General features: G+C 44.7%; 3 protein-coding genes across 7 annotated transcripts in view; 1 reads left to right on the top strand and 2 right to left on the bottom strand.

Annotated features, from left to right (window-relative positions):
* SPECC1 (sperm antigen with calponin homology and coiled-coil domains 1) overlaps positions 1-17,600 on the bottom strand; it is a 100,870-nt gene extending 83,270 nt beyond the window's left edge. Inside the window, exons 1-2 of one of the 2 annotated variants that reach the window (XM_074844771.1) lie at positions 17,524-17,563; positions 5,709-5,811 (exon numbers count right to left, since the gene is read on the bottom strand). The gene's annotated coding sequence lies outside the window, so the exon portion shown is untranslated. Of the gene's footprint in view, positions 1-5,708; positions 5,812-17,523 lie in introns of both variants that reach the window. The other variant, XM_074844773.1, reaches the window with a different exon arrangement.
* Positions 17,601-17,847: 247 nt separating this feature from the next.
* On the top strand, positions 17,848-21,595 carry TIMM22 (translocase of inner mitochondrial membrane 22). The gene is made up of 4 exons (XM_074844982.1): positions 17,848-18,122; positions 18,570-18,766; positions 19,804-19,876; positions 20,984-21,595. The coding sequence occupies exons 1-4, from the start codon at positions 17,894-17,896 to the stop codon at positions 21,058-21,060; spliced, it is 576 nt and encodes a 191-aa protein (XP_074701083.1). The 5' UTR covers positions 17,848-17,893; the 3' UTR covers positions 21,061-21,595.
* A 1,190-nt stretch (positions 21,596-22,785) lies between these two features.
* The window catches only part of ABR (ABR activator of RhoGEF and GTPase), a 42,280-nt gene continuing 39,244 nt past the window's right edge, over positions 22,786-25,821 (bottom strand). For all 4 annotated transcript variants that reach the window (XM_074844970.1, XM_074844971.1, XM_074844972.1 and 1 more), the window contains 2 exons: positions 25,395-25,542; positions 22,786-25,204 (listed from right to left, as the gene is read on the bottom strand). In XM_074844970.1, the coding sequence (XP_074701071.1) occupies positions 25,115-25,204; positions 25,395-25,542 (238 nt within the window). In that variant the 3' untranslated portion in view covers positions 22,786-25,114. The remainder of the gene's footprint in view (positions 25,205-25,394; positions 25,543-25,821) is intronic.

Genomic DNA, 25,821 nt, shown 5'->3' with positions numbered 1-25,821 from the left:
TTGAGTGATGACAAGCAATATTATTTCACATGTAGGAAACCTAGCAGTTACACTATTAAGTAAATAAAAATTATTAGCATATCTGCAGAAACAAAGTTATACAGGAAAAGCCCTGTTGGGGGCTAGAGATAAAAATTATCTGTACCCCAAGTACTTTACACAATCTAGGTTTTGGTGCTCATCTGTGTGTAATGCTACTCACTCAACAGGACAGTCAAATTAAAAGCACAGTCATTCAAGTTGCTTTGGGAAAATGAATGAAAAAAAGAATTATGAAAACTCATTACTAGATCCACAGAGTAATGTACCAGATGGCAGGTTCATTGAGACCTACGAATGCCCAGCATTTCTGAAAAATGAGGTCAGAAGTACCAACTTTGCAGATAGGACTCTCAAAGGACAGAAGCCTGTGACTTCGATGGGTTAAAACCCACAGTCCCCAGTGCCATTTTCCTGTAATTCAGTTACTTTTCATTACATCAAAAGGTCAGACTATTCCAGAACCTTTATTACACATTCTGGTGAAATCAAAGCACAATTTTCTTCTTTTTTTTTTTAGCATGTAAAATCAGCATCATGCTTATACTATTTTCCTTCCAACCTAATCAATCTCTGCTATTTTCAGCCAAACTATCAACTGGAACATAGAAATATCTAACAAGTTCAGTAAACTGTAAAGCATTTTCTAGTGGTGTGTAGGAAGCTATATGGCAGGATAGCCAGCTGGGCTAAAACAGAATTCTTTTCTGCCTTTCACATCAATTCACTTCAAACAACAATTTTTAGGCTTGACAGATGCTTCCATATGACTCATCTTGATTTCTTAGCTGATATCAGGAATCAAGCCAGGGTCACAAACCAGGGAAGTTGATAGTCCAATACAGTAACTGGTAACTTGGAGATAGATGGCACAGAAGAGAAAAAAAAAAACCCCACACCTTTCTCAAGTTCCTGTTAGCCTCAAAGACACTGGGAACAAGGTATCTCAGTGCAACCTTCCTCCATTACCTCTTCAAGTGGAGACACTTGCTGGTACAAAGGTTAGCTTTCATCAGAACGGGATTAAAACCCCACAGAAAAAAATAAAAATAATAATTAAAAAAAAAAATCACACACCAGACCACCTTCTTCCACCCAAACACAACTCAAAGAAACAGACAAGATATGCCTGTTACCCAAAACCTCATCTCTAAGGTTCTTCTTGCTTTTGCTGGCCAAAGAAAGAGAATCAGTGATAAACCTGACCCCAAACACTGAGCAGGAGTTTCCTCTGGTCTACCTCAGCAGACTTGCTCTTCAATCTCATTTGCAGCTGAATTTTCATGTTTTGCTAGTGAAGTACCAGGAAACAAGACATCACTTAGAAATTTTCATGTCCAGACTGCATGTTACAACAGGGCAAATTCTGCTGGTTTTATGCATGCCTCAAGCAAAGGTGGTTTTAATTTTTTTTTTTTTTAACTTTTTAAGAGTGGAGAAAAACGTATGTACAGCTAGGCAGTTATAGAATTGAGGTGCTTTTGCAAGGAGTTAAAAATGTTGATAAATTTTAGATGTAAAGCAAATACACAGAAATTAAGACACATACATGCCCAAGGTCACCCAACTGATCATTAGGAAAACACAAAATAAAATACCAGTCCCAGGATTTAACTATCAGTGGCTCTTACACAGTTTAAGAGTCACATCTTCAAAATCTTCATCATGCTAAGGATGTCTGAAGATTGTATCCTTGTATGAAAATTACTCTTTTGCATTATAGTTTGCTTTGTTTGTTTGCTTTAATTCCTCTTCTGTAGGACTCAAAAAAACCTCTCAGAAGAGCACTTTCAATATGGCATCAGATGAGAATTTTCTTTACAGGGCACATGGTTCTCTTCCTCTACAGTATAACCAGCTCCCGCGGAGCCAGATCCTTTCCCTTCCCGGTATCAGATGGAACCACACAGACAACGGAAACTCCCTTGGATCTCCCAAAGACAAAGTTACTTTATCTGTGGTTACAGTGGTAAGAGACAATCTCACATTTTTGTGTTAAGGCACTTCTGGCTTATTTCCTTGGTGTGTTTTCCATAATTCTCTAAAATGGATATTTATTAACCAGTCCATAAATATACTGAATGGTTACAAGGATGTCTAAACTACACCAGAAACAGCCTAGGTGAGGACAGTTCCAGACAGTCACAAATGACAGGTTTCTGGCCATCAACTCAGCTTCTGAAACCATCCCAACAAGACTGCCAGAGTCCAGGTCAGCAACTGCAAAACTGTGTCTCAACACTGCTCAGAAATCCTCTCCCACAGCAACCATTAGAGTCATTGATGACTTTTCCAGGCGTGGAGAGATGAGAGCAGTGCAAAACCTGCCTACCCGCCTCCACAGAAATTCTCCCTGGAGTTTTGGATTTGTGAATCTTTTATTCTTAGTTAGATCCCATGAAAAAAAAAAAAAAGCAGAAATTACAACAAAATCCTCATGTCTGCATATGGACAAAGGACTTATTTAGCTGCATTTCTTTTGTCCTTGTTCCATAATACTGGCCATTTATAAGACAGGAAACTACAATTATCTTTGCTACTTCTCTAAATAAAATACCCAGAACTGTCATCCAGCACAGTGACTGATGCTTAAGAATCAAGCTAAAGCTGTACTTTGAAATGTCTGGGAACATGCTTCTCCTGTAATTTAAATTACACTGTTTGTACATGGATATTCAATCTCCTCCCCCTCCTCCCTCACACTGATTACCTAACCAGTCACCATTACACATCTCAGAAGAGAAACTATGCTACTTCCCTATGACCCTGATCTTAAAAACAATATGGGGATAAGGAAACAAAAATCCCAACCTGTCTGTAATTTGCTGCTCACTAGCCCTCCAGAAGGACAGTGGCAGATACCAGCTCAATGGTGGGAAGAAGCCATGAAGCACAACTGTATGCTGGTTATCAGTAAACAGTCCACCATGCTTCTCTGGTTTAAGTAGATGCGTTGTCTTGGTAAGGTTGAAAGGGCAAAAGACTGATATAATCTTTCACTAACTCCAGGGCAGAGATGTAGACTTAAATGCAGCAATTCTGAATCATGTTCATTGCATTGCTGATGGATGCACGTGAGAAAAAAAAAAAACAACATAATCAGAAGGGTGGGGTGGCAACATGCATTTGTAGGGAGACAAGCAGGGGCAGCACGTTCTCATACTGGGAGAGTGTATGAAAGCACGTAGTGGTGGAATGCATACCTAGAGGTTATGCAATAAAGTCCCAAGTTTTATCAAGTCATATCAAAACTACATCTAGGAAGCAATTTCACACTATAGAACTTGGAGAATGCCTTGTTATAAGTTGTAGTTCCCTCATTACTTCAACGTACAGCAAGCAAGGAAAGAATACCAGTTTTCATAGTGCTAACATCCGCCCTTTGGAGACCTAAGTCAAAGAAAAGATTCAGGAAGGGTAAAAACGATGCATGGATATCAAACTTCCTTTCTGAAGTTACAACTATGTTATAATTGCAAAGAAATAGGTCACTATGAGCTTTCCCCAATATGACTCCACTCTGAATAGATGGGTTTAATTTATGTTCAGTATATTGCATGTTAAGAACAAAATGGTTTAGAACCATTTCAAGGTAGCTACTGCTCATTAATCCAGGTTCTTTGAACTACTGTCCCAGTGAATACAGCACAAAGCAAGTGACACATACGGTTAACACTTCATGTTTTGCCAACCCGCAAGAAGGAAGAAAAGAAGGTTTCATTTTAGATAGAGCAAGAGCTATATAATTGCTAAAGAAATTAAGAATAATTACAAGTGGTTTGCCTGATAATTACCTGTCATTACATTTTTCTGTAGCATAGAGGGCAGATACATCTACAAGAAAGAGAAGGAACGATCATGGGTTTTGGAATGGCCGACAGAGACACACTGCATGTGGCTACATGGGAATCCTGAGTGGTACGTGCACACAGACTGGCAGGTTCCCTGTTCCCTCAAAGCACGGAGAGATGATATTGCAGTCAATGCGCACTGGGGATTCCACCTGATTCTACCCTCAGCCCCAGCACAGATTTATCATACTACTTCAGCCATGTAATGTTTCTATGCATTAGTTTTTCCATTTATAAAAATGGGATCATAATTGTTCACTAAATAGTGCGTTTATGAAGATACACTCATTCACTTGCCTTGGAAAAGAACCCCACAGAAAAAAGTAAAAATAAGATAAATCAACATCTGTCACACAGTGCACAAGTGAGCAGCTACAGATTGCCACATGCTGGGATGTTTCCTTGACTCCCATTTTCCATCCATCACAATGCAGAGAAATAACTGAGATCTGGAAGCTATCCCTTAAGGAGATATTTATCTTCCATTAAAGTGCAGAACAGATCACTTAAAGTTAATAAGCTGCTAACTTCTGAACATTTATATGAGTGACAGTGTAAACTTCTAATAGAAAGGGTTTTTTGCAAAGATGAGGACGTAACTTCAGAACTGCAGGAGAACCTAGAGGACTTCTGCATTTTAAAAATTTTCATACTGAACAGGAACAAATTTAGGCAACAGCATTGGTGGTTTACAGCTGTGACTTAGGGGACCACTGATGGACTGAAAGACCCACCTTGGTGGGCTACATGATGAAATTAAATTGGTTTTGAACTGAACTAGAAAGGGAAGGGGTAGTACATACATGTGCACATGACAGGATGAGGTATTCTTGTGTTAGTTATCTGTCAAATTGTGCAAAGAACATTATATTTCAGCAAATCAAATATCCTCCCTCCTGCTGAGGTTACGAGGGCAGAGAGCACTTTATAACTTAGGGTAGAAGAGGAACAGGCAAAACTGTCCCTTTTGGAGGTGAGACAAAGGATTAGTAGGGGACATCTAGAAGAACTTTGACTGTGTACAGAGAAAGGGGTAGAGAATCCCTGGTTCCAAACCAGTTCTACCAGTAACCCTTTACTGCTACACATACAGGACTTAATTAACATCTCTACAACTTTGCCATATTACATACTGTATAATAACAATAGTAATAAGAATAGCATTTATGATCAAGCTTCAGTCCACAGTACAATTTTAAGGATAAGTATTGAAGTGCTACAATTAAAGGGTCCTGCTGAGAATCCGAACAGCTCTTTGCTGTAGTGTTGTAAGAGAGTACCCGCCTGGCGTGCTCCCTGATGCTTTCACCAGTCCCCTGCAGAGATGGTAGCTGCCAAATCTATTTGCTTAGCAGCTTCTTCCTTTCTGCCCTTTCTTGACTGGACTATGTGAACATGCAGTAGCAGAGGAAAGTCTGCTCGTGCTCCTGCTTCATTTAACTGTTGGAGTACAACCTTAAATTGCCAGAGAAGAAAGCAGAAACAGGCGCAGAGACAGCTTCAACCCTTCTGTCACTACATCCATGTAGCTGAACAGAAGAAAAATACAGTAGCAGCTGTCAGACTCACATGGTGGGATTTTTGTTGTTGTTGTAATGGCTTTTAAGACCACCCCCAGCTCATTTTCAGTTCATGCAGAATTGTATGCACCATACATTTTTTTTGTTTCAGGCAATTTAGTTTTAGAGTGAGATACTACAAAAAAGTGCTGTTGAGCAAAGCGGGTCCATTCACTCAGAATACATTACTGATCCTGGGGCGCTTCTAGAGATAATACAGTTCCCACCTTAAAAAAATAAAAGAAATTAAAATACTTACAGTAAAAGCTTGTCCTCTTTTCTGCATAAAAAGAAAACTGTCTCCCACTAGCTTCTGACAGCATGTGCAAGCCAGACTGAAAATTCAGGGCTTGAGTGCTTCCCTAAGAGGAAAACCACATTGCAGTGAGACACAGAGAGCTGCTTGAGAAATGATTCACATACGGAAGCAAGCTGGCTTCACCAGCGCTTTGGCATTCAACACACACACGCACACACATATGCACACTTGCTTACTCAGGGGAATGAGAAATAATTATATTTTCATCAAAGCAAGGAGGATTTATGCAAGAAAGCCATTTGTATCCCACCTACAAAACACTGAGATGCTTCAATCCGTAGAGCAGACTAAGTTTCTTTCGGTATCCCATCATCCCCAACAGCAGAATTGGACACTGGGCAGAGAGCATAAAACCCAGACTAGTCTGCATGATCCAACCATGTAAAAATCATGCGGTACATAGAATGTAGGAAGGGCAAGGAGGTGGCCATAGAAAGAAGGCATTTTTCAGAGGCAACCACTGAAGCAGCTGTCAGAAGCTTTTATATGCCACACTAATAATCTCTTCCGCAGAATGCCAGCAATCACAGCCAGGACATCTTATGACATTTCCCTTGCCTCCATCATTGCTTCAAAACAGTGGAAAAGTGTGTGCGTGCAGGGAAGGAAGACACATTAAGACAGAGGCTTTTACACAACAAGTAACTAGAATCAGTCCTGAGTGATTTCTCTTGAGCCATCCAAGAAGTGTCAATCTGTTCTTTATTTAGAAGAGGGCAAATAAGGGACAAGAGAGAGCAATGCTCAAGAACGTTCCTCTTAAGCTTTCTGAAGAGAATTTGATGTCTGAAAACAGGAAGAAAAGGGCCAGAGGTCTCAACGGAGTTAAAGCAGGCAAAGATAGTATCAAGTTGGAGGAAACAGAGGGGATGCAAAGGGAAATCAAATCCAAATCTAAATTTCAAACACAGAAACCTAAGGTGTTACAGCTGGGCTTTTTGTTTGTCTCTGTCCAGAGAGGGGGCTGTTGACTCTGATGTCTCTGACCTAAGACATTCAGACTGTGCCTACAGATCAGGATTTCTCTCCTGAACAGCAGAGAGGGGTCCGTTCCCAGCAGTGTGAATCCAGCATATAAGCAATGTTGATGCTACAGTAGTAGTCTCATAATAGAGAGAGGGAAGATTTACGAGTCTAGAAAAAGTGGCTGCATCTGAATAGTTCAACCTTACTGCACCCTCCAGAACTCCTTACTCTTGGTGCCAAAGGGGCTTAAAGGAAAGTAATGTTATGTCAAGAGTAAATTTAAGTTTCAGTTCAGTGTTGACACCACTGCTGTTATTGCAGAGTAACCAAACCTTAAGACACAGACTGAGTTCAAGCTGAATCCCTTCTGAAGATTATGGATTTGGGATCCGACTTTCCTGTGATATTTTTAAGACTGAGGAACACTTGCCTTCCGATCTTAAAACACCAGAACAAGAAAAAGACCACACCATGACTTATTTAGCATGTGATAACGGTCTATATTTGGCAGGTCTCAAGCATACACTGTTCGTTATAAGTCCCTAAACATCCAACCAATTATGCCAGGTGCTATTCCAAGTTCACCGACACCCACAGTATCAATCCTTCAATGCAGCCTACTTTGCCAGTTTCTTCAGTACCCGAGGACAAGCTGTGTGATCACAGACAGAACAACATATCCATTCTGTATTTTTATATATCTAACACTTAAGAGTTTTTGAGATTATTCACAGCTCAGGTAAGAAGGCAGTACTTTGTCATTCATATTAACAATGTTCTTGTAGATACTGTGATCTACATGTGCTGTGTTCCTCCTCCCTGAGGCAGCGACACTACTTTCAGTGATGCATGCATAGGCAACGAGGTCACTTAGGTACGCAGCAGAGGGACTGCAAGTCACTGCCTCCGCTTTGATTATGGACCACCTTCAAAACTGAACAGATACAGCTGAAAAATGCTGACTCGGAAGCAAACAACTGCAGGTCCCTGCACCCTGAACTCATAAATGGGAGGAACATCAGTTGCATACATCTTGCTGAAAAGCTTCTTTGTCTGAAGAAAACAAACCCACTTTTTGGACTGCAGCACACTGTCTCTGTACCACTGCTGCTGAGTTCATATGGGCTCCGTGGGAGAGCAGTGTTGTCAGCTCAATAGGTTTTCCTATCCTTCAGCCAAGACAAATAAAGGACTGAAATGAGGGGAGTGGGGAGAGGAGAGGAGCTACTCTATTTCATTCACAAATATATTTTTAGCTTTGATAAATATAACTTGGGCAAAACCTAAAAATGAAAATGCTTGGACCTGGGGAGACAGTCACAGAATTTACATGCTTCAGCTTTGGTAGACAGGCTGGAATAGTGGCATGCTATTTCCCAAAACCCAACAAGACCAGACAGTGCATTTGTTTATTTAGAGGTTTTCTGGTAGCACTTATTGCTATAATTATCTGATCTCTTTACTTAGACTAAAGAATTATTCAGCACAAAACACTCTGAATTGAAAAATTGCCTTTCTGTTTAATGAACAAAGAGCCCAGAAGCAGACAGCTAAAATGAGTTGGCCAGGTTCATAAAGCAAGCCTGTGGCCTGTCCAGGGCCTTAACCATAATTACTTTCACACAGCCAGGATGAGAAAACAATTTCAAGTAGTGATATAAACTTTTTAAAAGAATCTGCCAGGTTCTCACCCAGCTGGTAAATTTGGTTGACAGACAAAATAACAGTGAGCATATTGCTTGCATGCTGCTCAATCCACTAGCTCCCACGACTCTACAACAAGGTATGAGAGAGTAAGACCAAAACCCCACTAATCAATACAACTTTAAAATACTGCATTTGAGGAATTTAAATCCTTTATGTTGCAACCTGCATTGCCTGTGCAATTTTAAAAGAACAAATATGGATGAGACACAGCTTAATGGAATGGGCAAAGGGCAGAATTTCTAGTGGCATAGCTCATTTGAGAAGCAAATGCTCAGAAAAATTGTGGAAAAAAGAAAGGCTCACACAAGGAACAAGATTTAAAATATCTTTGCATTTACAGATATTTATGCTATATTTAACTTCTTTTATGCATGCAACAATCTTAATTACAAAGGAGAGAAATTCCATAAACAAGGCTATTACGTCAATAACAACGTCTTTTTAAAGCAAGTCCCTAATTCAGTTATAAAGCTTGGAACATTGCTGTCTGGAGTTACAAAACCAAAAGTAATTACAAAGGAAAGTCTGCATCAAACAGTGGGTATTAGTGGAGTCAGGCCATGGCTTTGGGACAGCATTTACTCCATGCTTTCTTCCTTTTTGTACATAACTGATACAAACTTCTTTATTTTCTCAGTTCCACTACAGATGTCAGGAAGTTCAAGCAGCTAGTGGACATTTGCAGAATGAATCATGGGGCACCACTTTTCATTTTGACAAAAACAACTGCTGTTCAGTTAACAGGATGATGCTGATCAAATGGGTGGATATAAAGAGTGAACTCCTGCAACCATTGCCAAGAAGGCTCCACCACTGCAAGAAAGCTGTGTGTGCCGACTTTGAGAATTCTGATTTTTTTTTTTTCCCCCCCTGTTCTTAAGAGACTGTTACAGTTTCATGTTCCCACTCATAGACCTGAGCTCAGCCTGTGGCATGGCTACCAGCTGACCTGCAACTAGAGAAAAATATTTGTTGCTGGACGAGACTAGAATCATTAAATTTGGAAAAAAAGCAGATACGTTTTATGGAACATGGAGTGCTACAGGAGACAAGAAAAACAGCTTCCTCTGGTGCCTATTGCCAAAATTTCAGAAGACCAGACAACAACTTTAAAATTTCCAAGGGAACAGCCACTAAGTAAGTCAAAAATAGAATTAGGAAACTGCCTGTTTCAAAAGTAAAAGCCTGTAAGAGGCGCCAGCATTTTTCATCATTTCTGTCATTTCCAACTAGAACACTGAAGAGTTAACAGACATCTGTCTACCAAAAAAAGCCACCCCACTGAAAAAGGCAAAATGAGGAAGGAAATCTTATGTGGTGAAGGAATATTAATTGTATTTCATATCTTTAAAAGTCCCTGATCACTTTGCACACATTTATCCAAAGTTTATTTTTCTCTGCAATTTTCAAACATCAGCACTTTCTTAGGCCTTAGAAACACAGCAGCAAACCAAAGATAGCCTTACTGCAGCCACTTTTCTATGAAAAATGCAGATAAATCTAAATATGTGAAAAAGGCAATACTTGGTGCTCTTCCCTGAAAGGGGAAGATAACACTTTGTGTTCTTTTTTTACTTAACTGAATTTTTTTATTTCAATGACTGAATGAAAGACTTAGGGGAAAGGGAATATCTCCATTCTTTATTATTCCTCACTGTTAGTTTTCTGATATATAGGTTATAATGTGGCATTCATTAACAATTCATAGAGAATTACCATATTCAAGTAGCACAGCAAGTTCTTACTACCTACTCAGGCAAAACACTGCACAACTCTACTTTCTCCCTTTCCTTATTGTTCGAGAGGGATCACACGCTGGAAAAGCTTGCGTTTTATCACTTAACAGGAAACAAATTACAACAGGTATCCATTAGAAACGCTAAGGAGCCTTGAACAGAAAACCATTTCATTAAAATTTTGCTGATCCCTGACAATGGAGAGCTGTGCAGGAAAATTAAGGACTGGAGAAGATGTGTGCTGGAGGCTGCCTTAGAATTAAAAAACCCCAACAGGACGGTGGAGGAATGCCCCACTGCTTTGAACTTTTTGGTGCATTTCAGGGTGATGCAAATAAAAGACCCAAGTTGTCAGCTTTGTTTCAGAGGGACTTGCACTGGAACTGCTGACAGCCTCTGAATGGAAGCAGAACTGCGGGGTATGCCTAGATGCACAGAGTGCATCACGGGGAGCCCAGCAGCAACAAAAACTAGGACAAATTAAGAGAAAACTGATGAAGCACAAGGAGTTCAAGTCCCAGGAGACAAACAAGCCCTCTAATGTAGATCAGGATTTCAGAAAAAAGCTATTGGGAAGGTTTGATTCTTCATATAGCACTGTCTCAGATTTTGTCTTGTTCTTACTCTGCATCTTTTACAGATTACTTGCACAGAATCAGCTAATCATTGCAGCATCTTAACTCATCTGTTTTACAGGTAAGGAAACAAAGGCACCTACATTACTGACAAAATATCACAATCTAGTAAGGATCTACAGTGCCCATTGATTTTAGCTCCCATATAATAAGACAGCAGTTTTGCAGAAGACATGCATATTGTTACACATAGGCACCCAGAATCCAAGCATAAAAGTTTGGCTTTGGTAACATAATTAAATCCAGAAAAAAGGGATAATCTAAATTCAAGTTCAGCAATTCCTTGCTTCCAGACAGCTTGTACGAGCAAACATGTTTGCTGCTGCTTAAACTTTTAAATCAGCTTAGCACACTTGAGAAATGTAACCATGCAGATGAAATTTGAAGTAGCCAAACGCTGAGATCCTCCCAGTATTAACCGCAGTGTTACGGAATAACTATTAAGAAACATGCAGTGGTATAATGCAAGCAAATTCCATTCTGAGATCCAGGTTCTGCTTTCAAGATTTCTTATGAAAATTATTTCCTTGGATTTCTTGGTTAGTAATCATAAGTACTTTGGACTTTAAACCCTCAGCCAAAATTTGGCACACAATAAACATTATAACCAAAATCAATTATGAGTGCTTTTAAGCTCAGCAAAAAAGATCTCAGTATGTGGATCATGTTGCCTATGAGGCAGGTAAGGACAAATATCAGCGCTTCATCAGCATGAACTCATCCTCCAGACAGGCAGAACTCTTTCCATCACAGAGGTGCACAGTATCGCTCGCTCTGGCTCTGTCATGTCAGTTGTCCCCACACACAAACACAGGAAGTGAATGCAAATTGCACCTGTCCTCAAGGCCCATGAGCTCAGCCTCCCGTTTTCTTGCACAGAACAGCTATGCTTAACAGCCCGTTACACAAGTGGAAGCCTCCCTTACCAAAAGGTAGAAGGCCTAAATGCCAAAAGCAGCAGGCACAGCTAATGAAGTGGGAGAACAGCAGAAATAGGTGCTCAGCTTTCCAAGTTTCTATAAAAGCAAGTGATAATTTAAAATCTCCAGCAGATACTAAAATAGGAGGGTAATGAAGCAAGAGAACAGATGGCATGAAAAGGAAGAAGTATCCTATGGAGTTTGTGACCTGTTTACCATAAATAAATAAATAAATGGAAGCAAATCGACCCCCTGAGATGACAGAATTAACATGAGGGACTTTAGTGAACCTGTCATGTGGAGACACCTATAGAAACAACTGTCATTACAGAGCAAAAGAGGATTGACTGGCCAAGCAGCAAGAACTTGGGAAAGAAAGCAGATGTGAGAGAAGAAAAGGGGAAGATTAGGAAATCCAGGACAGCATGAAAGTCACTCTGGATATTGCCCAACTAACACTGCTAGCCTGGTACACAGCAGCTGAAGGCCTAGAGCTGATGGGGAATACATAGAAATGAGGAGAACACACAAGCCAGCTCAATTTTTTTCTACTCCACACTGAATCACTCGGCAACTCTGCTCCTGTGGCAAGTGGAATATCATGATTTTTCATCCTTCATTAGGACTAATCAGTTCACTTGTTGACAGTATCAAAAGAATGGCCAAGTATTGGCTCAGTCAAGGAAAGCAACATTTTTCCTATTCCTGCAGGAGCTTGTTGGAGAAGGCATGCTCTGCAGGGAAAGCCTGGTCTGTCCCTGCCTGTGGAATTGTCCTCTGAGGACAGAATCCAGAATCAATCTTACTCTTTTCAGTACCATTAACATTCACTGTTATTAAAAGTAAGAAATATGTTAGTTTTTCCTCTTTGATATTGCGTGTGATCTCATTCAAACCGTGAAAACAACAGCCTAAGCATTTTGTCCTGTTGTATCTCAGGGAGCTGGAAACCTTCTACCAGCAAGAAACTCTTACAGCAGTTACCATGGTGACACTGGTAATAGATATTTAAAGGCAGCTCACTCATAATCACATCTATTAGATATCAGGAGGCTTTAGTAAGAAAGGCACAAAAAGCTTGAAGCCAGGGAACCAACCAGGCTTAGTGATGGTATAAGTGGACAAGAAATTTATGTAGTGAGATCTGCTTATACCACCATTTAGCTGGACACAAAGTACTCCTGTTCAAATCTGAAAGGGCACTGAAGCTTGCAGAATAAACTATTTTTAGTTAGTCATTTAAAAATTGGTTCTGAAAGCCTCATTTCAATAGTGGTAGCTCTATAAATCCTTTCAGAGCGGTCATTGCCAGAAGCGTAATAAAAAGCTGTGCTACAGCTCATCCCACTTTAGAACCAGGCTGCTGGGAAATTCCCCGGCCTACCAACATCACCTGGAGGGGGCCCTTCCAGCAGAGAAACATTGGTGGCAGCTGCCAAAATTGTTGCGCTCTGCACCCATCCCAATGGCCTGACACCAGGGAACCGATGAGCCCCATTCCTGCAATGTAGCCACAAACTTGGCTCAAAATGGACTTTGCCTCCCCATCTGGAGGGTTGGGTACCCTAAGGCATACTGTCATACTGCTTTTTAGATGGTATTATGCAGTGAGGAAATTTTAATCTGGATAAACATGAAGCTGACTGAGTTGAAGAGGTATCTTTCATCGTATAGATGTTAAATAATTTATTTCTTTAGGTTCTAGTCGGTAGCATTCCAGTCCACTGGAATGTAACAAAGAGAATCTGCAGAATCAGATCTCTAGATGTGAAACCACTTCACCAAGTTGGCTAAACCTATGTAACAGTCAAACTGAGATTTCCTTTCTCTTTTTGCTGCATATTTCCATGACGACTCTCCTCCAGTACCAACTTCTTTATATTGGAAAGGTCTCTCAAAAGAGAATTTAGGCTTCTATAGCAACAGCTAAAATCCCTGGGAGATGATGATGATGTCTGAAACTTTACACAGATCTTTTTTTAGACCATGAGTTACAACACAAGTGCATTTCAAACTTCATAGGTGAAAACAAAATTACGTGTAATATTAGGGAAATTCTGAAGAGGGGAAGGAGTAACTTGCTGAAGTGGGACAAACACAAAGAAACCACCTTACTTTCAAAAAGGACGTGCACTTTGAGATATAAAACGTTAAAAGAGAGCAGGCAGGATCAAACAACCATCTTGAAAACCCACATCCTGCTCCTTCTCTGAGTTACAGAACAGTCACAAGGACCAAGTCGGCTGATCCTAAAAGGAGATTTTATTGAAATATCTTTCTCTGCATTGTATCTTATATTGACCTAGAGAAAAAAATAAATCAGTGAGTCAGGATGCCTTTTCAGTTTTAACTCCCATATACCTGCCATCTAGCTACAATTTAACCTTTCTTCAGTACTTGAGCTGTTTGCCATGGTAGTGACAGTATTCTCCAACATTGAAAGCCTTACTACCTCAGAAGAAAAAAGTAACTGCACTCTCAAATAAATTGGTTAAACTCATATAAGCCAAGGGAAGTACAGAAGTTAAAGCAACTTTCCTCCACTGAATTTAGATATATTTCAAAGCACTTCTCTAATGCCCTTTCAAACCTAAAAATCTTTTAAACAAACAAAAACCCAAACTACATTCACAACCTGGATGAGAAGCAGGAAAGCATCAGACTTAATATATAGATGAGAAGACTATAGGATGGAAACATTAAATGTTGCTGACAGAATCAGAGGCCAGCAGGTCCCAGCACACTTCCTTTTGTAGCCGCTGGAAATCTCTTCACTACACAAGGGGCAAGGTCAGCAGTGTGACCAACTGCAAAGCAGCCGTACTTTCTTCTGCTGGTGGCATGACTGAAAGCTTTTCCTTTTTTCATGAAAATATCCATTAATTTATCCCCTCTTCCTCTCATCTCCCTAGATCATCACACTTCTGGCAAGAGGAAAAAGGTGCAGACAGGTAGGCATGAGGGAAAAAGCATGGATTTAACCTATTTACTGTTGACTTCCTTCAGCTACTTCCTGTCCAGTTAAATAACTTCAGAAAAGACTCTGGAACAGGCAGTTTTACAAAATAAAGTTGACTGCTATGAAAACATGTTTTTTAAAACAATAGCAATGCCAAAAGCGACAGCCAAAGCCTATTCAAAACCTAAGAGCTCTACAAGTAAGAGACATATGCAAAACCAGGATTTCAGACAAAAACCCCATCATTTCCAAGGTTTATCCTGTCTGGAGAATATTGAAGTGTGGGAGAAAGACTGAGTCACTGTAAAGGTCAAGTGAAATGAGATTATTTAATATCCCCATGTGCTGCCCTCTGCTGAAACAGATGCTGAGCATGTTGGAGCATCGTGTCCATTGCAGGCTGTAGAAAAAGTCACGATCATCTGCACCTAATGCTGTCATCACATGAAACGAAAATGTTTCATCTGGGACTAGGCAAGGTTAAAAATAACCTAAGATCTTATATTGGACTTAACAGCTCCAAGATGAAATTGTCATTTCAGGGACAACATTCAGACAGTAAGAGCCTGGTGAAGGAAAAGGATCACATACATTGGCTATACACGTCTGCAATAACAAAGCTTCACAGGTCTATAAAAAAGAAACAGCTGAAAGTTTCATTTGAACAACTTATTTATCAAAGATATGTTGAACTCTCAGATTCTCGCTCCAAGCCTTAATCCCCCATCTGATTTCACTCACATGAAGAGTCTGTTCAGGCAGATGAGATTATTCAAATACTCAAGCACATGTATTTGTTCATATGTAGAACACAGAACAGCATGAATGGGAAATGGAGAAAACTATTCAAACACCCAAGGGGGAGAAATACAACATATATATTTTTACATAATTATATTTATAAAAAATATTTTATATAATTATATTTACAAAATATTTATTTATAAATTATATTTACAAAAAAAGAGTAACCCTGCATTTTCTCCAAAACCTGGGGAGAGAGAAAATAAAGTCAAAACAATATTCCAGATATACATGTAAACTCTCAGTGCTCAGATTCCACATACAACATGTCTTTTTTCCCCTTTATGCCTTTGGAAAATGGGCTGATCTTGAAGTCACACTGCAAAGCCTAACTAGGTTATTTTGGATCAAGGAGAAGATTGAAATCTAAAGTTCAGGGCTCCTTAGGGAGATTGTCCTGCCAGCAGCCTTCTCTACCTTGTAAAGATACTGGTTTAGTAGATTTTAACAGCGTGCTTTTCAGCAGTTTCTGACCTTAAAAAAAAAAACAAAAACAAAACAAAAACAAAACAACCCAAAACCACAAAGAGAAGCAACCAACAAACAAAAAAAGGAGTAAAAATAGTGGAGAGGGAAGAGCACTGGGCAGGTGGATCCTGCTGATCCAGCCAGTAGAGGGCAGTGGAATTTAAGAGGAAAGTTGTTGAAAACGAACTTCGTATAATGAGATACTTACAGTGGTAAAACCATCAATTTAAATTGTTATTTGAACCTACGGATGAAGTCCTAAACTAAGACAGAAACAAGATAAAGTGCAAACAATAAAAAAGAAATGTGATTACTTAATGATCTCTGAAGAGTTGCATGTCAGGGTATCAGGAAGATTTCATACTTAATTCATTGCTTTAAAATAATTATTAAATCTTTTAAATAATTTTCAATTATTGAAATACACTACTTCGAAGCATACCATTAAAACCATCACAGCTACTTCTCAGGGGTTAAAAAACTATGGGTAACTTTAAAATTAAAATAGAAAAAGATCAAAAAATAAGTCAAGAATACTATATTAAAGACGTACCTATCTTCACTTATGCCGAGCTGAACAGAAAACCGGTTCTAGTCCACAAAAACAAGAAAGTACAACAGGCTAAGCAAAGTGAAACACAAGCAAAGCATGCAGATTTTTAATGTTCATAGCACCTTGTTTACTAAGGGTAAAACACAACATTTCTCTCCTCATTGCCAAACAGAGCAAGCACACAAGAGCCAAGGTTTCTATGTGATTTAACACGAGTTTGCATTTTGCAACAGAAAGACAGATTTTAGTTATCCTCTAAGCCCTTTTGAGATACACAGGTCCTGAAGTAAAATTGACGCTTGACGCCTGAGGCAGCCAGGGTTTCCTCAAAAAAGCTACCGGAGGTGGCCTGATACTCTAGAGTTTTCACCTAGCCTGTGGAAAACACAGAAGAGTGGAAATGTATTTTCTGAGCTCAGACTAGGAGCTCACACGCTGAGGTGCCAGTGAGGCTCGTCAGCTCTCACCTCAGACGACGCTTGAAGGCGGCTGGGGCAAACCGCGGGCTGCCCGGGCTCCAGCCTCCCCCACACACAGCCAGCAGCGCCTCAGGGAACCACAGCGCTGAACCACCCGCCGCGGGGCCAAGGGCTTCGGCGGGAGCTGGGCACCACCAACGACAGCGACGCCCGGGCTCGGCGCCCATCCCGGTTACCGCTCACCGGAGGGCTGCCCTCCTGCCGGCCGCTCGAGGGCTGGCGCGGGAGAGGCTGCAACCGCCCGCCCCATCGCGGGACCTGTTGCCCCCCCCCCAGCCCCAGACACTGGCGCAGCCAGAAGTCAGTCAGGGGGGAACGGCGGGGGGACGGCGCCGCCGCCGCGACACCTCCAGAGCTTCCCGCCGCCGCGACACCTCCAGAGCTTCCCGCCTCCCTCCCCGCACCTCAGCCAGGACAGCGGGACTCGGTCCCGCACTGCGGCACTTCAGCCCTCCCCGTGCCTGGAGCTGCCCCAGGCGAGGCTGCCGGCCTGCCCCAGCCGGAACCGGAGCCCGGAGCCGCGCTCACCTGCCGCCGCCGCCGCTCCCGAAGATGCTCGGGCAACCGGAGCCCTCACCTCACCTGCAGCGGGGCCAGCGGCCGCCAGGGGGCTGGCGCGCAGCACGCCGGGTAACGTAGTCCCCGCCGTCCCGAGGGACTGCCAATCCCGTGAGACGCCGCCCGCCCCCAGCGCGCCGCGGAGCCTGCCGGGAGTTATAGTTCTCTGTGGGGGCGCCCTACCGCGGAGCACGCTGGGATACGTAGTCACCGCGCGGTGGAGCGCGGCCGGCGCCTCCCCTCAGCGGAACTACAACTCCCGTGAGCCCCCGCGCACCGCCATGGCTGCCGGGAGCCGCGGTACCGGTGCCTCGCGTGGGCCGGGTGGCCGAGGCCGGTCATGGCGGCAGTGCCACCTTCCTCCGCTTCGGGGGGCCCGGAGCCGCCTCCCCCGCCGCTGCAGTACAGCCTGTTGCTGCAGCACCTGGTGGGCGAGCAGCGGCGGCCCCGCGCCTGGGACCCCGCCGCTCTCGGCGGCATCCCCAGCCCGCCCAAGAGCGAGGAGCAGAAGATGGTGGAGCGGGCCATGGAGAGCTGCGCCTTCAAAGCGGCGCTGGCCTGTGTGGGAGGTGCGGCGGGGGCGGTTGAGGGAGTCGGGGGAGGCTGGAGGGACGGGGCGTTGAGGGGGAGCTGTGGTCGGGGCAGCCAGCTGGGGGCGGGGGGGGCACGGACCTGTAGCATCGGGAGAGGGGTGGGTGGGAAAGAGGCTGCAGCACAGAAACCCTCGTGTTTAATTTTCCTCCCTCGAAGCCTTCTCCAGTGGCTGTCACAGGTCGCATGGTGGGATTTGTCTGTTTTCCTTCCTTGCAAAGGAAGAGGTGCTCACAGCCTTTCCTCAGCACAAGCTGTCAGCAACAGTGTCCGTAGGATCAAGAGACAGGCCATTTGCACTCTTGCACAGCCCCTTTCACACTGCAGCGTTGACAGACAGTGGGAGCGGAGGTGCTCTGGTGCCTGTGGGGAATGTACTGCTCGAATCCAGCCAGGGTTCATTTTATACTGTTTGTCTTTTACAGGATTTGTTCTGGGAGGTGCGTTTGGGGTCTTCACAGCTGGCATCGACACCAATGTTGGGTTTGATCCCAAGGATCCATATCGCACACCAACTGCAAAAGAAGTCCTCAAAGATATGGGGCAGCGAGGCATATCCTATGCAAAGAACTTCGCCATTGTGGGCGCCATGTTCTCCTGCACCGAATGTGTGGTAGAATCTGTGAGTAATAAATTCTTAAGCATTATGAAATGTTTTCTTGTACGCTTAATAATCTCTTTTACTAGATCCAAATAAGTAGGTATATCCCCTTTGTAACAGGGCAAGGGAGTAGGCTAGTTTGGTCTGTTTCTTGGCCATCAAAGCTTTTCAGCTTAGAGACATGTCTTCAGAACTGTTGTTGTCTGACAGAATGAGCAGAAGAGCATGCAATAGCGAAGTCCTTCTCAGTTTAAGTCCTGAACGTATTGGCAAGTATAGGCATTACTTTTTAAAACCCTAACTACAAGTATTTGTTGTTACTTTAAAACATCAAACTGTGAGTTGCAACATGGTAATTTGAGCCTCTTAAAAGTCCATATGCAGAAAGGGATCCTTTAATGAAAGTTCTTAAGTAACAGGCCTATTTTTGTCTTGCCCCTACAGCAAGAAATGTTGTTGTACAGCTCAGTGGTAAATCTATCATCCATTTTCTTTAATAGAAAAATTAGCCTGTTACGAATTTCTGCCTTTTAATTGAAAGGCAATTATTTCTTAACTAAGAAGAAAAGTGTATTTGCTTGCATAATGGAGCAGAACAAAGAGATCTCTGCACTGGTGAAAAACTAACGTGCTCTGGCTATGGAAATAGTACATCTTTGTCAGCAGGGTGCTGTGGCTCTCACCTGTGCTGAGAACCAGGCTGTATGGCCAGGCTCAGTGTTGCACTCCTGTAGTTATAGTGCCTCTAAAATATCTGAGCTGGCACCAGTGCACAGTGCTGTGTTCTGGGGGCTGTATCGGCTCACCTGGGAATCTTTGCCATAGCACTGCATTGCACCATATGGATTTGTCTTACCTCTCCTGGCGACCCGTTCCTTCCTCTTCTGGCCCTGCAAATCCTATGTTTGAGAGTGCAGGGGGCCATCTGCTGAGAATAGAGGGAAAAACATCCTCAGCTGAGAAGGGGCTGGAAGGTCATTTAATTTTTCTTGGTATTAGTACGGATACTGAGTGTTTATTCTGTATTTACTTGTTGATTCTGATTTTTAATTCCACAGTATCGTGGAAAGTCAGACTGGAAGAATAGTGTTATTAGCGGCTGCATCACCGGAGGAGCAATCGGCTTCAGAGGTTGGTAGTGCCTGCTATGAACTATTTCTGTGATAAGACTCTAATTTGGTTACGCAGTAAGCGGTGTTTTTAACAGAACACTACGAATCTCTTTGCATGGTGTTATGGTGATGTCAACATGAGAGCATACTCCAGACTGGCAGAACTGCTCTCTCTATTGCTTTCCTGTCAGCTTGAAAGATACGTGTGGGTAGAGAAGGCTTGGTCATACAGGATGGTGAGATTGGAGGAAAATCAACAGAATTGACTTGAAAGAAGAATCAGGAAATGGTGTTAGCTATCCACACTCTTCTGTGGTGTCGTGGGGAGGGAGCCAAAAATACATACTGAGCAACTCTGAAGCTACAGCTCTTATGTTAACAGAGCTCTACTTATATATACTATTTCACTGGCAGTAAGTCTGTTAATTTGCACAGTGTGTAAAATGGTTTCCTCCTTTCTCATGTGTCAATTCAGACAGACAATTCTATTTAGCTGTGAAAGAGCAGGAGCACTGGGATTTTAGTCCAGCAGGCACCAGTGGGGCCTTTGGGAAGCCTTGAGTGCTAACAACATCTGGAGAGAAGCCCCAAGTAGGAAGAGAGCTGCTCTGCTCATCAGAAATATCAAACTTCTCTCACCTCTGCTTAAGAAAAAAACCTGTCCGCAGAGCATAAAAGAAAAGAAAGTGCTATTGAAAGTGCTTCTAATTGAGCTTGTTAAGTTGTGTGTGTCCTGGACCTAATCCTCTTGGAGCTTTCAAAGCAGTAGCTGCGCTTCCTATCCCTCCCTAGTCCAACAGCAAAGCCACTTGCAGCGCTCAGATCAGAGCGCGCTCAAGTCAGCAATGACCACTGGCATTTTGTCTTCTATCCTTTGAAGGGAGACTTGGCAACACAGCACCCTGCCAGCGTGCTGGGCTAGTCCACCCGTGGCAGTTTTAAGTCCAGTGTGTGCCAGGTTCCCCGCCTCACCCTGGGCGGTGGTAGTGCCAGTGTTCCCTGCTAGCGGACCACCAGGTTCCTGCAGGTGTAACCTCTTCAGGCCAGCATAGCCTAAGCTAGTTTCTGGGAAGAAAGATCTCTTTCCTATTTTGTCTCATTCTTTCCCACCCTTTTTGCATTGCAGCTGGTTTGAAGGCAGGGGTTATCGGCTGTGGTGGGTTTGCTGCTTTCTCCGCTGCAATTGATTACTATCTACGGTAACAGCGGGATCCCTCGGGAGCAAGTTTCCCTTTAGTTCCAGTGCTACTGCTAAGAGCCTGCATCATGGCAGAAGAACCATCAGGGTTACCTTCCCACTGCCTTTGGAGTCCTGATCAGTGCAAGCTGGATGGTGTTGGCTGCTTTTCCTGAATGACTAACAATAATCTGGCTCTGAGCCCTGGTGTGCTGCTTCAGGCAGACTTGCGGGAGTATGCGAGGAGGGAGCCAGGCGCAGCGAGCAGTATCTCCAGGACGGATCAGCTGACTGTCAGTTTCCAGGAAACAAGCCTGGACTCTGAGCTTTTTCAATCCTTTGGGTCTGATTTTGATTAAGTCTGTTGCTAGCATCAAAAGAGACAGGAGGACAATCTTCAAAGAGAAATGCAGTGATTTAGGTTACCGTGTGTTTGAACGTGCTGCAAGTGTTTAACAGTTACCAGTTTGCAGCTTGCTACTCTGTTGGGGAGAGGTAAGATCCTGTGGAGAAATAAGTTTGTTCCAGGCTTTTCTTAAAATACCAGCTGAAGAGAAACCACCATCTGTACAACTTGTCTTATTTCAAGTACAGAGATGAGAGCCAGATTTCTTTACCATGTCTTAAAGGGAAAAGCAAAAAATGAACCCTTAGCCTTAGAACCATGTGGTTACTGGCAGATGAACAAAACAGTTTAAGGGGAAAAAAAGAGGTTGTTGCAGAAGTATAATTCTGTGTAGCCACTTGGCTAGCCTGATTTAACCTCGCTGTGGGAGTACAAATAATCTTGCTACTGCTTTAACTGCCACAGGCTCACATCATTAGTTCCAGCAGTTTGATAGCGAGACTAGAAAGCAGAGTTGTGAGAATAAACCTCTGTTAGACAGATAACTGGGCGTTCACTTAGCACAGTCTGTTTCCCATCACGTCCCTGAAACACCTCTGAGTGCCCCAGTGTTACACTGTGGGAAGCAAAGTGTTATTTCTGCAGAACATTGGTACTGAAGTCAAAACATCTGTTCATTAGCTCAAGGAACTGCTCCCTTTTTGATTTGTGTTCATATTACCCCTCTTGCTCTTCTAACCAAGCTCTGTTCTCAGACCTCAGGGGGTAATTTTTATACTCAGAAGAGTTTAGGCTTCATTGAGCCATTCCACAAGGGCAAACACCCACCCTCATCTTTCTGAGGCAGCGGGATTTTGGATTGAGTGTGCACACCTAGTAGGGCTTCTCCCACCCACTTCCCCTCCTTTGCATCCACGGTTTGACATCCCAGAATGGTGACAGCACTCACTTACCTGGAAGAGCAAAACTAGCAGGGTGGTTTGGCTGATACCGTGGGCAATGGTCAGTCTGGAGGCATAGTGTTTCCCATTCCCACATGGAAAGAAGTGGGGAGACAGCACCATGTGATCTATCAGATGAGGTTTCCAGATCGCCTGATGTCCCTTGCTGTGCCTGTTCAGTATCCTCAGGCCAGAAGCTGTGCAAGTCAGCTGAATTTTAAGCTTGAGTAATTCTGGGCTGAATCCAGGCTGGCTCCAGACAGTCCAGGTTTTTTCCTCCAGAATGTACTGAAATGCAAGGATGTAGCCCAAACCATAAGATGTCTCTTAAAAGATTGCCTGGCACAGTGCCTCTGCTTATACCACTGGCTTGAAGTGCAACTAGGAAGATTTCCACGACAGAAAGAGAAGAAGCTGTGATGCCAAGGTGATCAGTTAGTGCAAACAGCAACACCACAGGGCTCCTTTTGTGCAAATGTTGGGGCTTTGCATTTTTATTAACATTTTTTTTTCTCCTCACATGGTTTACAGCCATTTAAAGTTTATAATCTACAGAAATTGAAACAGAACACAAACAAAAATATATCCTTAACAACTTTTGAAAGTCAAATATTAATTAACAGTTCTATTCTACCTGTAGCTGCAAGAGTCCACCCCCCTCTTTTCCTTCCTGTAGGGACAAGCAAAAGCCAGTCACGGGGACGGCCTCAGCCTGTTGTGCTGGGGCTGTGTGGACCGGGCCTCCAGCCACTGTCGCAGGGGGGATTTGGCTGTACAGAGTCTCCATCTGGAATGACAGTATCGTGGACAGAGACTTGGACACATGTAACAAATCAGACACACAGAGAGGGATCTGTTGTGCAGTCAGATCTAAAACTCGGCCTCCTTACTGGGTCCAGGGCCAAGACAGACGCCTGGTTATTTTCTGCAATGCTGTTTCCCTTCTGTTTAGCTGGTAGTCAAGAGGAGCAGGGTCTGGAGTGTGAGCCCTTTGGAGGGGGACTGAAAGACCTCCCCTCCTTTAGTTGCTTTGCTGGTGCAGGGCTGGCAGGTGCTGCCTTCCCCGGGGAGGTGGGCTTAGGACATACCTGGTGCATCGGTGGCAGGCGGCCGGACTCTACCGGGAACAGTCTGTTAGTCAGGAGGGTAAAGGCAACGCTGCTGTTAGCAGGGACACACTTGGTCACTTCCCATCCATCTCCATTTGGCACAGGAGAGCACAGGGCCAACGCAATCGGGGACGGGGGGCTTTTCCCACAAGAACACAGACTCGGCTCACAGAGCGAAAGGTTTCGTGTCCCAACAGGTACCAGCACCTACCTGCGAGTGTGGGAGGGTGGGGGACGTACTGGGAGCCAGGCACTGGGGCGGCCGGAGCACAGCCTGGCAGCGAGCGCAGGCATGTGGCCGTCCTGCCCTGGGACATGGTGTGACAACTCCAGCCACCAGCCTCAGGAGTCAGCAACTGGAGCCACTAACTAAAACGGACCGGACCTGAGCTGGCTGAGCACTGCTAACCCAGCAGCAACTGCTTTGTGAGAAAATGAAGCACTCCTGTCTTCGGTAGTGAAGGCCACGAAGGCTTTCCTCCTCTCATCCCTCTGCGCTGGTTTCCAGCTGCTGCAGAGCGCTCAGCTGGCTGGCACCGGGGCAGGGCCACGTGCTGCCATTTGCCCAGGGCGGCAGGGACAGCCAAGGAGGGAAACAAAAACCTCCCCGTTCTCGTGGCCATGGCAGGAACGCTGGTTGCCTGGTCAGGCTCTGCCACAGGGCACAGCCGGTGTCAGCAACCCTTGTGGCAGTGCTGGGCTGGCAGGGGCATGCACCTCACTATGGCAGAGGTACAGGCGTACGGAAATGGCAGGGACCCCGTTCCCTGCCCCGCCATGGCTTGTTGGGGAAATTGTGGGATCCACATGCCCTGATGGGACCCCATCGGTGCTGGGGCACAGACCTGGGGTCAGCCCGTGGCAGAGGAAGCAGACCTGACTGGCTGGCCGTCCCTCAAGCCTGCCATGGATTGAGACCAGCACAGCACCCCTTGCTCCAGCCTGGTGTGATGGGTTACCCCAAAACGCTACTTGGAGGCGAGATTACAGCGAGGCAAGTAACCGCCACGCTACACGCACACAGGCAAAGCACAGGATAAGGGCTGTAGAGGGGACTGGCCTGAAAGCACCCAGAAGAGATGTGGCGAGGAGGAAGCAGCACCTCACTCCTCTGCTCTCGTGGTCGCAGGTTTGCTCGGGCCAGAGCAGAATCCAGGCACGGGGTCCGACGTTTGCGCAGGCAGCAAGCCAAAGCAGAGCTGGTCGTCACCGTCACCGGGGAGGGAAGCCCGTGAGCTCCCAGCCTCTGAAGCAAGCCGGTGCTGCACATGCAGGCGTGGAGCAGGGGAGCCGGGCAGTAGAACAGGCACTCGTGGGACGCTGCAGGCTTCGAGCTGGGCGAGACGAGGGGCTGCCTGGTAGGAGTGAGCGGGCAGAAAGGAGTCCGGGAGAAAACTAGCCAAGGGGGAAGCCTGTGTCCACAGCCCTTGTCAGTCACTACCTCTTCCGTTGAACAAATATACATAAAAACAACTCTTGAACACAAGAAGGGACATAAGACACGACTACTTTACAGAGAGGCACGGCGCCTGGAATGGGACCGGGCCACTGGTACGCGATTGTACAGGAGCTGCAGGCGGCACCGTCCTGGGTCCGGGCCGGTCTCCCTGGGGGGCTGCGATCCAGTCCGTGTCCCCCAGCAGGGAGCTGGGAGTGTTTGCAGCTGGTGCCTTCTCCCTGCAGGCTACACGTCCGTGGAGAAGTAAAGTGTGTTGCGTTTCAGCTCAGTAAAGGAGATGGGAGGATGCTGCAGGTAGTAGAGAAGGACCTGGACCTGTAGCAGGCAAATGGAGGGTGTTAGGCCAGAAAGGGGCAGAGGTGCTACCTCCCAGCTTGTCCCTGTGCAGCCACACCCAGCAAAGAGTGACAAATCTACCCAGACAGGCAGGTAAACCCCTCTGCTCCCCACCCCAAGGGCGCTGGTGTGGGCTGCAGCAGCCTCATGCTGCCAGCACAGCACTTACCTGGGCCATCACATCGTGGGACCAGATGTCGGAGGCCAGGGTGAGGTGTCCTTTGCTCTCTCCCTCTGAGGGTCTCAGCAGTGTTGGCCCAAAGACTGTGGCCAGGTTGTGGAGAGACATTTTATTGATAGGCTCCTTTTCAGCTACCCTGCGGGTTATGGGGAGAAAGGGAACATGAGCTATGGGGCAACCATGGGGCGATGTGGGGGGCGAGTGCTGCTCTCCCTTCTCCCAGCCCCGCTGGGGCACCTCCAGCTTTCCATTGCCCTTCACAGCCCCTGGCAAACCCAGGTGCAGGGCAGGGAGCTCTGCCCCCTTCACGGCCTCCGCTGGAGCCGCCGGGCCTGGCTGGGAGCCCCGGGGTGTGATGTGGCAGCAACCAAGCCCTTGCTTGCTTATGTGCTGCGGGGCCTCCACCCTTCCCGAG

This window comes from Strix aluco, chromosome 19 (assembly GCF_031877795.1).
Source record: "Strix aluco isolate bStrAlu1 chromosome 19, bStrAlu1.hap1, whole genome shotgun sequence".
In the NCBI taxonomy this organism is placed as follows: domain Eukaryota; kingdom Metazoa; phylum Chordata; class Aves; order Strigiformes; family Strigidae; genus Strix; species Strix aluco.
The sequence above is the reverse complement of the archived record's forward strand: the minus strand, read 5'-3'. Positions and strand labels throughout refer to the sequence as shown.

Excerpts from the sequence above, each read along its gene's own strand:
- TIMM22 (XM_074844982.1), top strand. The coding sequence starts at position 17,894 with ATGGCGGCAGTGCCACCTTCCTCCGCTTCGGGGGGCCCGGAGCCGCCT. Across the intron at positions 18,767-19,803 it reads CCGAATGTGTGGTAGAATCT|TATCGTGGAAAGTCAGACTG; the intron begins GTGAGTAATAAA and ends TTAATTCCACAG. Across the intron at positions 19,877-20,983 it reads AGGAGCAATCGGCTTCAGAG|CTGGTTTGAAGGCAGGGGTT; the intron begins GTTGGTAGTGCC and ends TTTGCATTGCAG.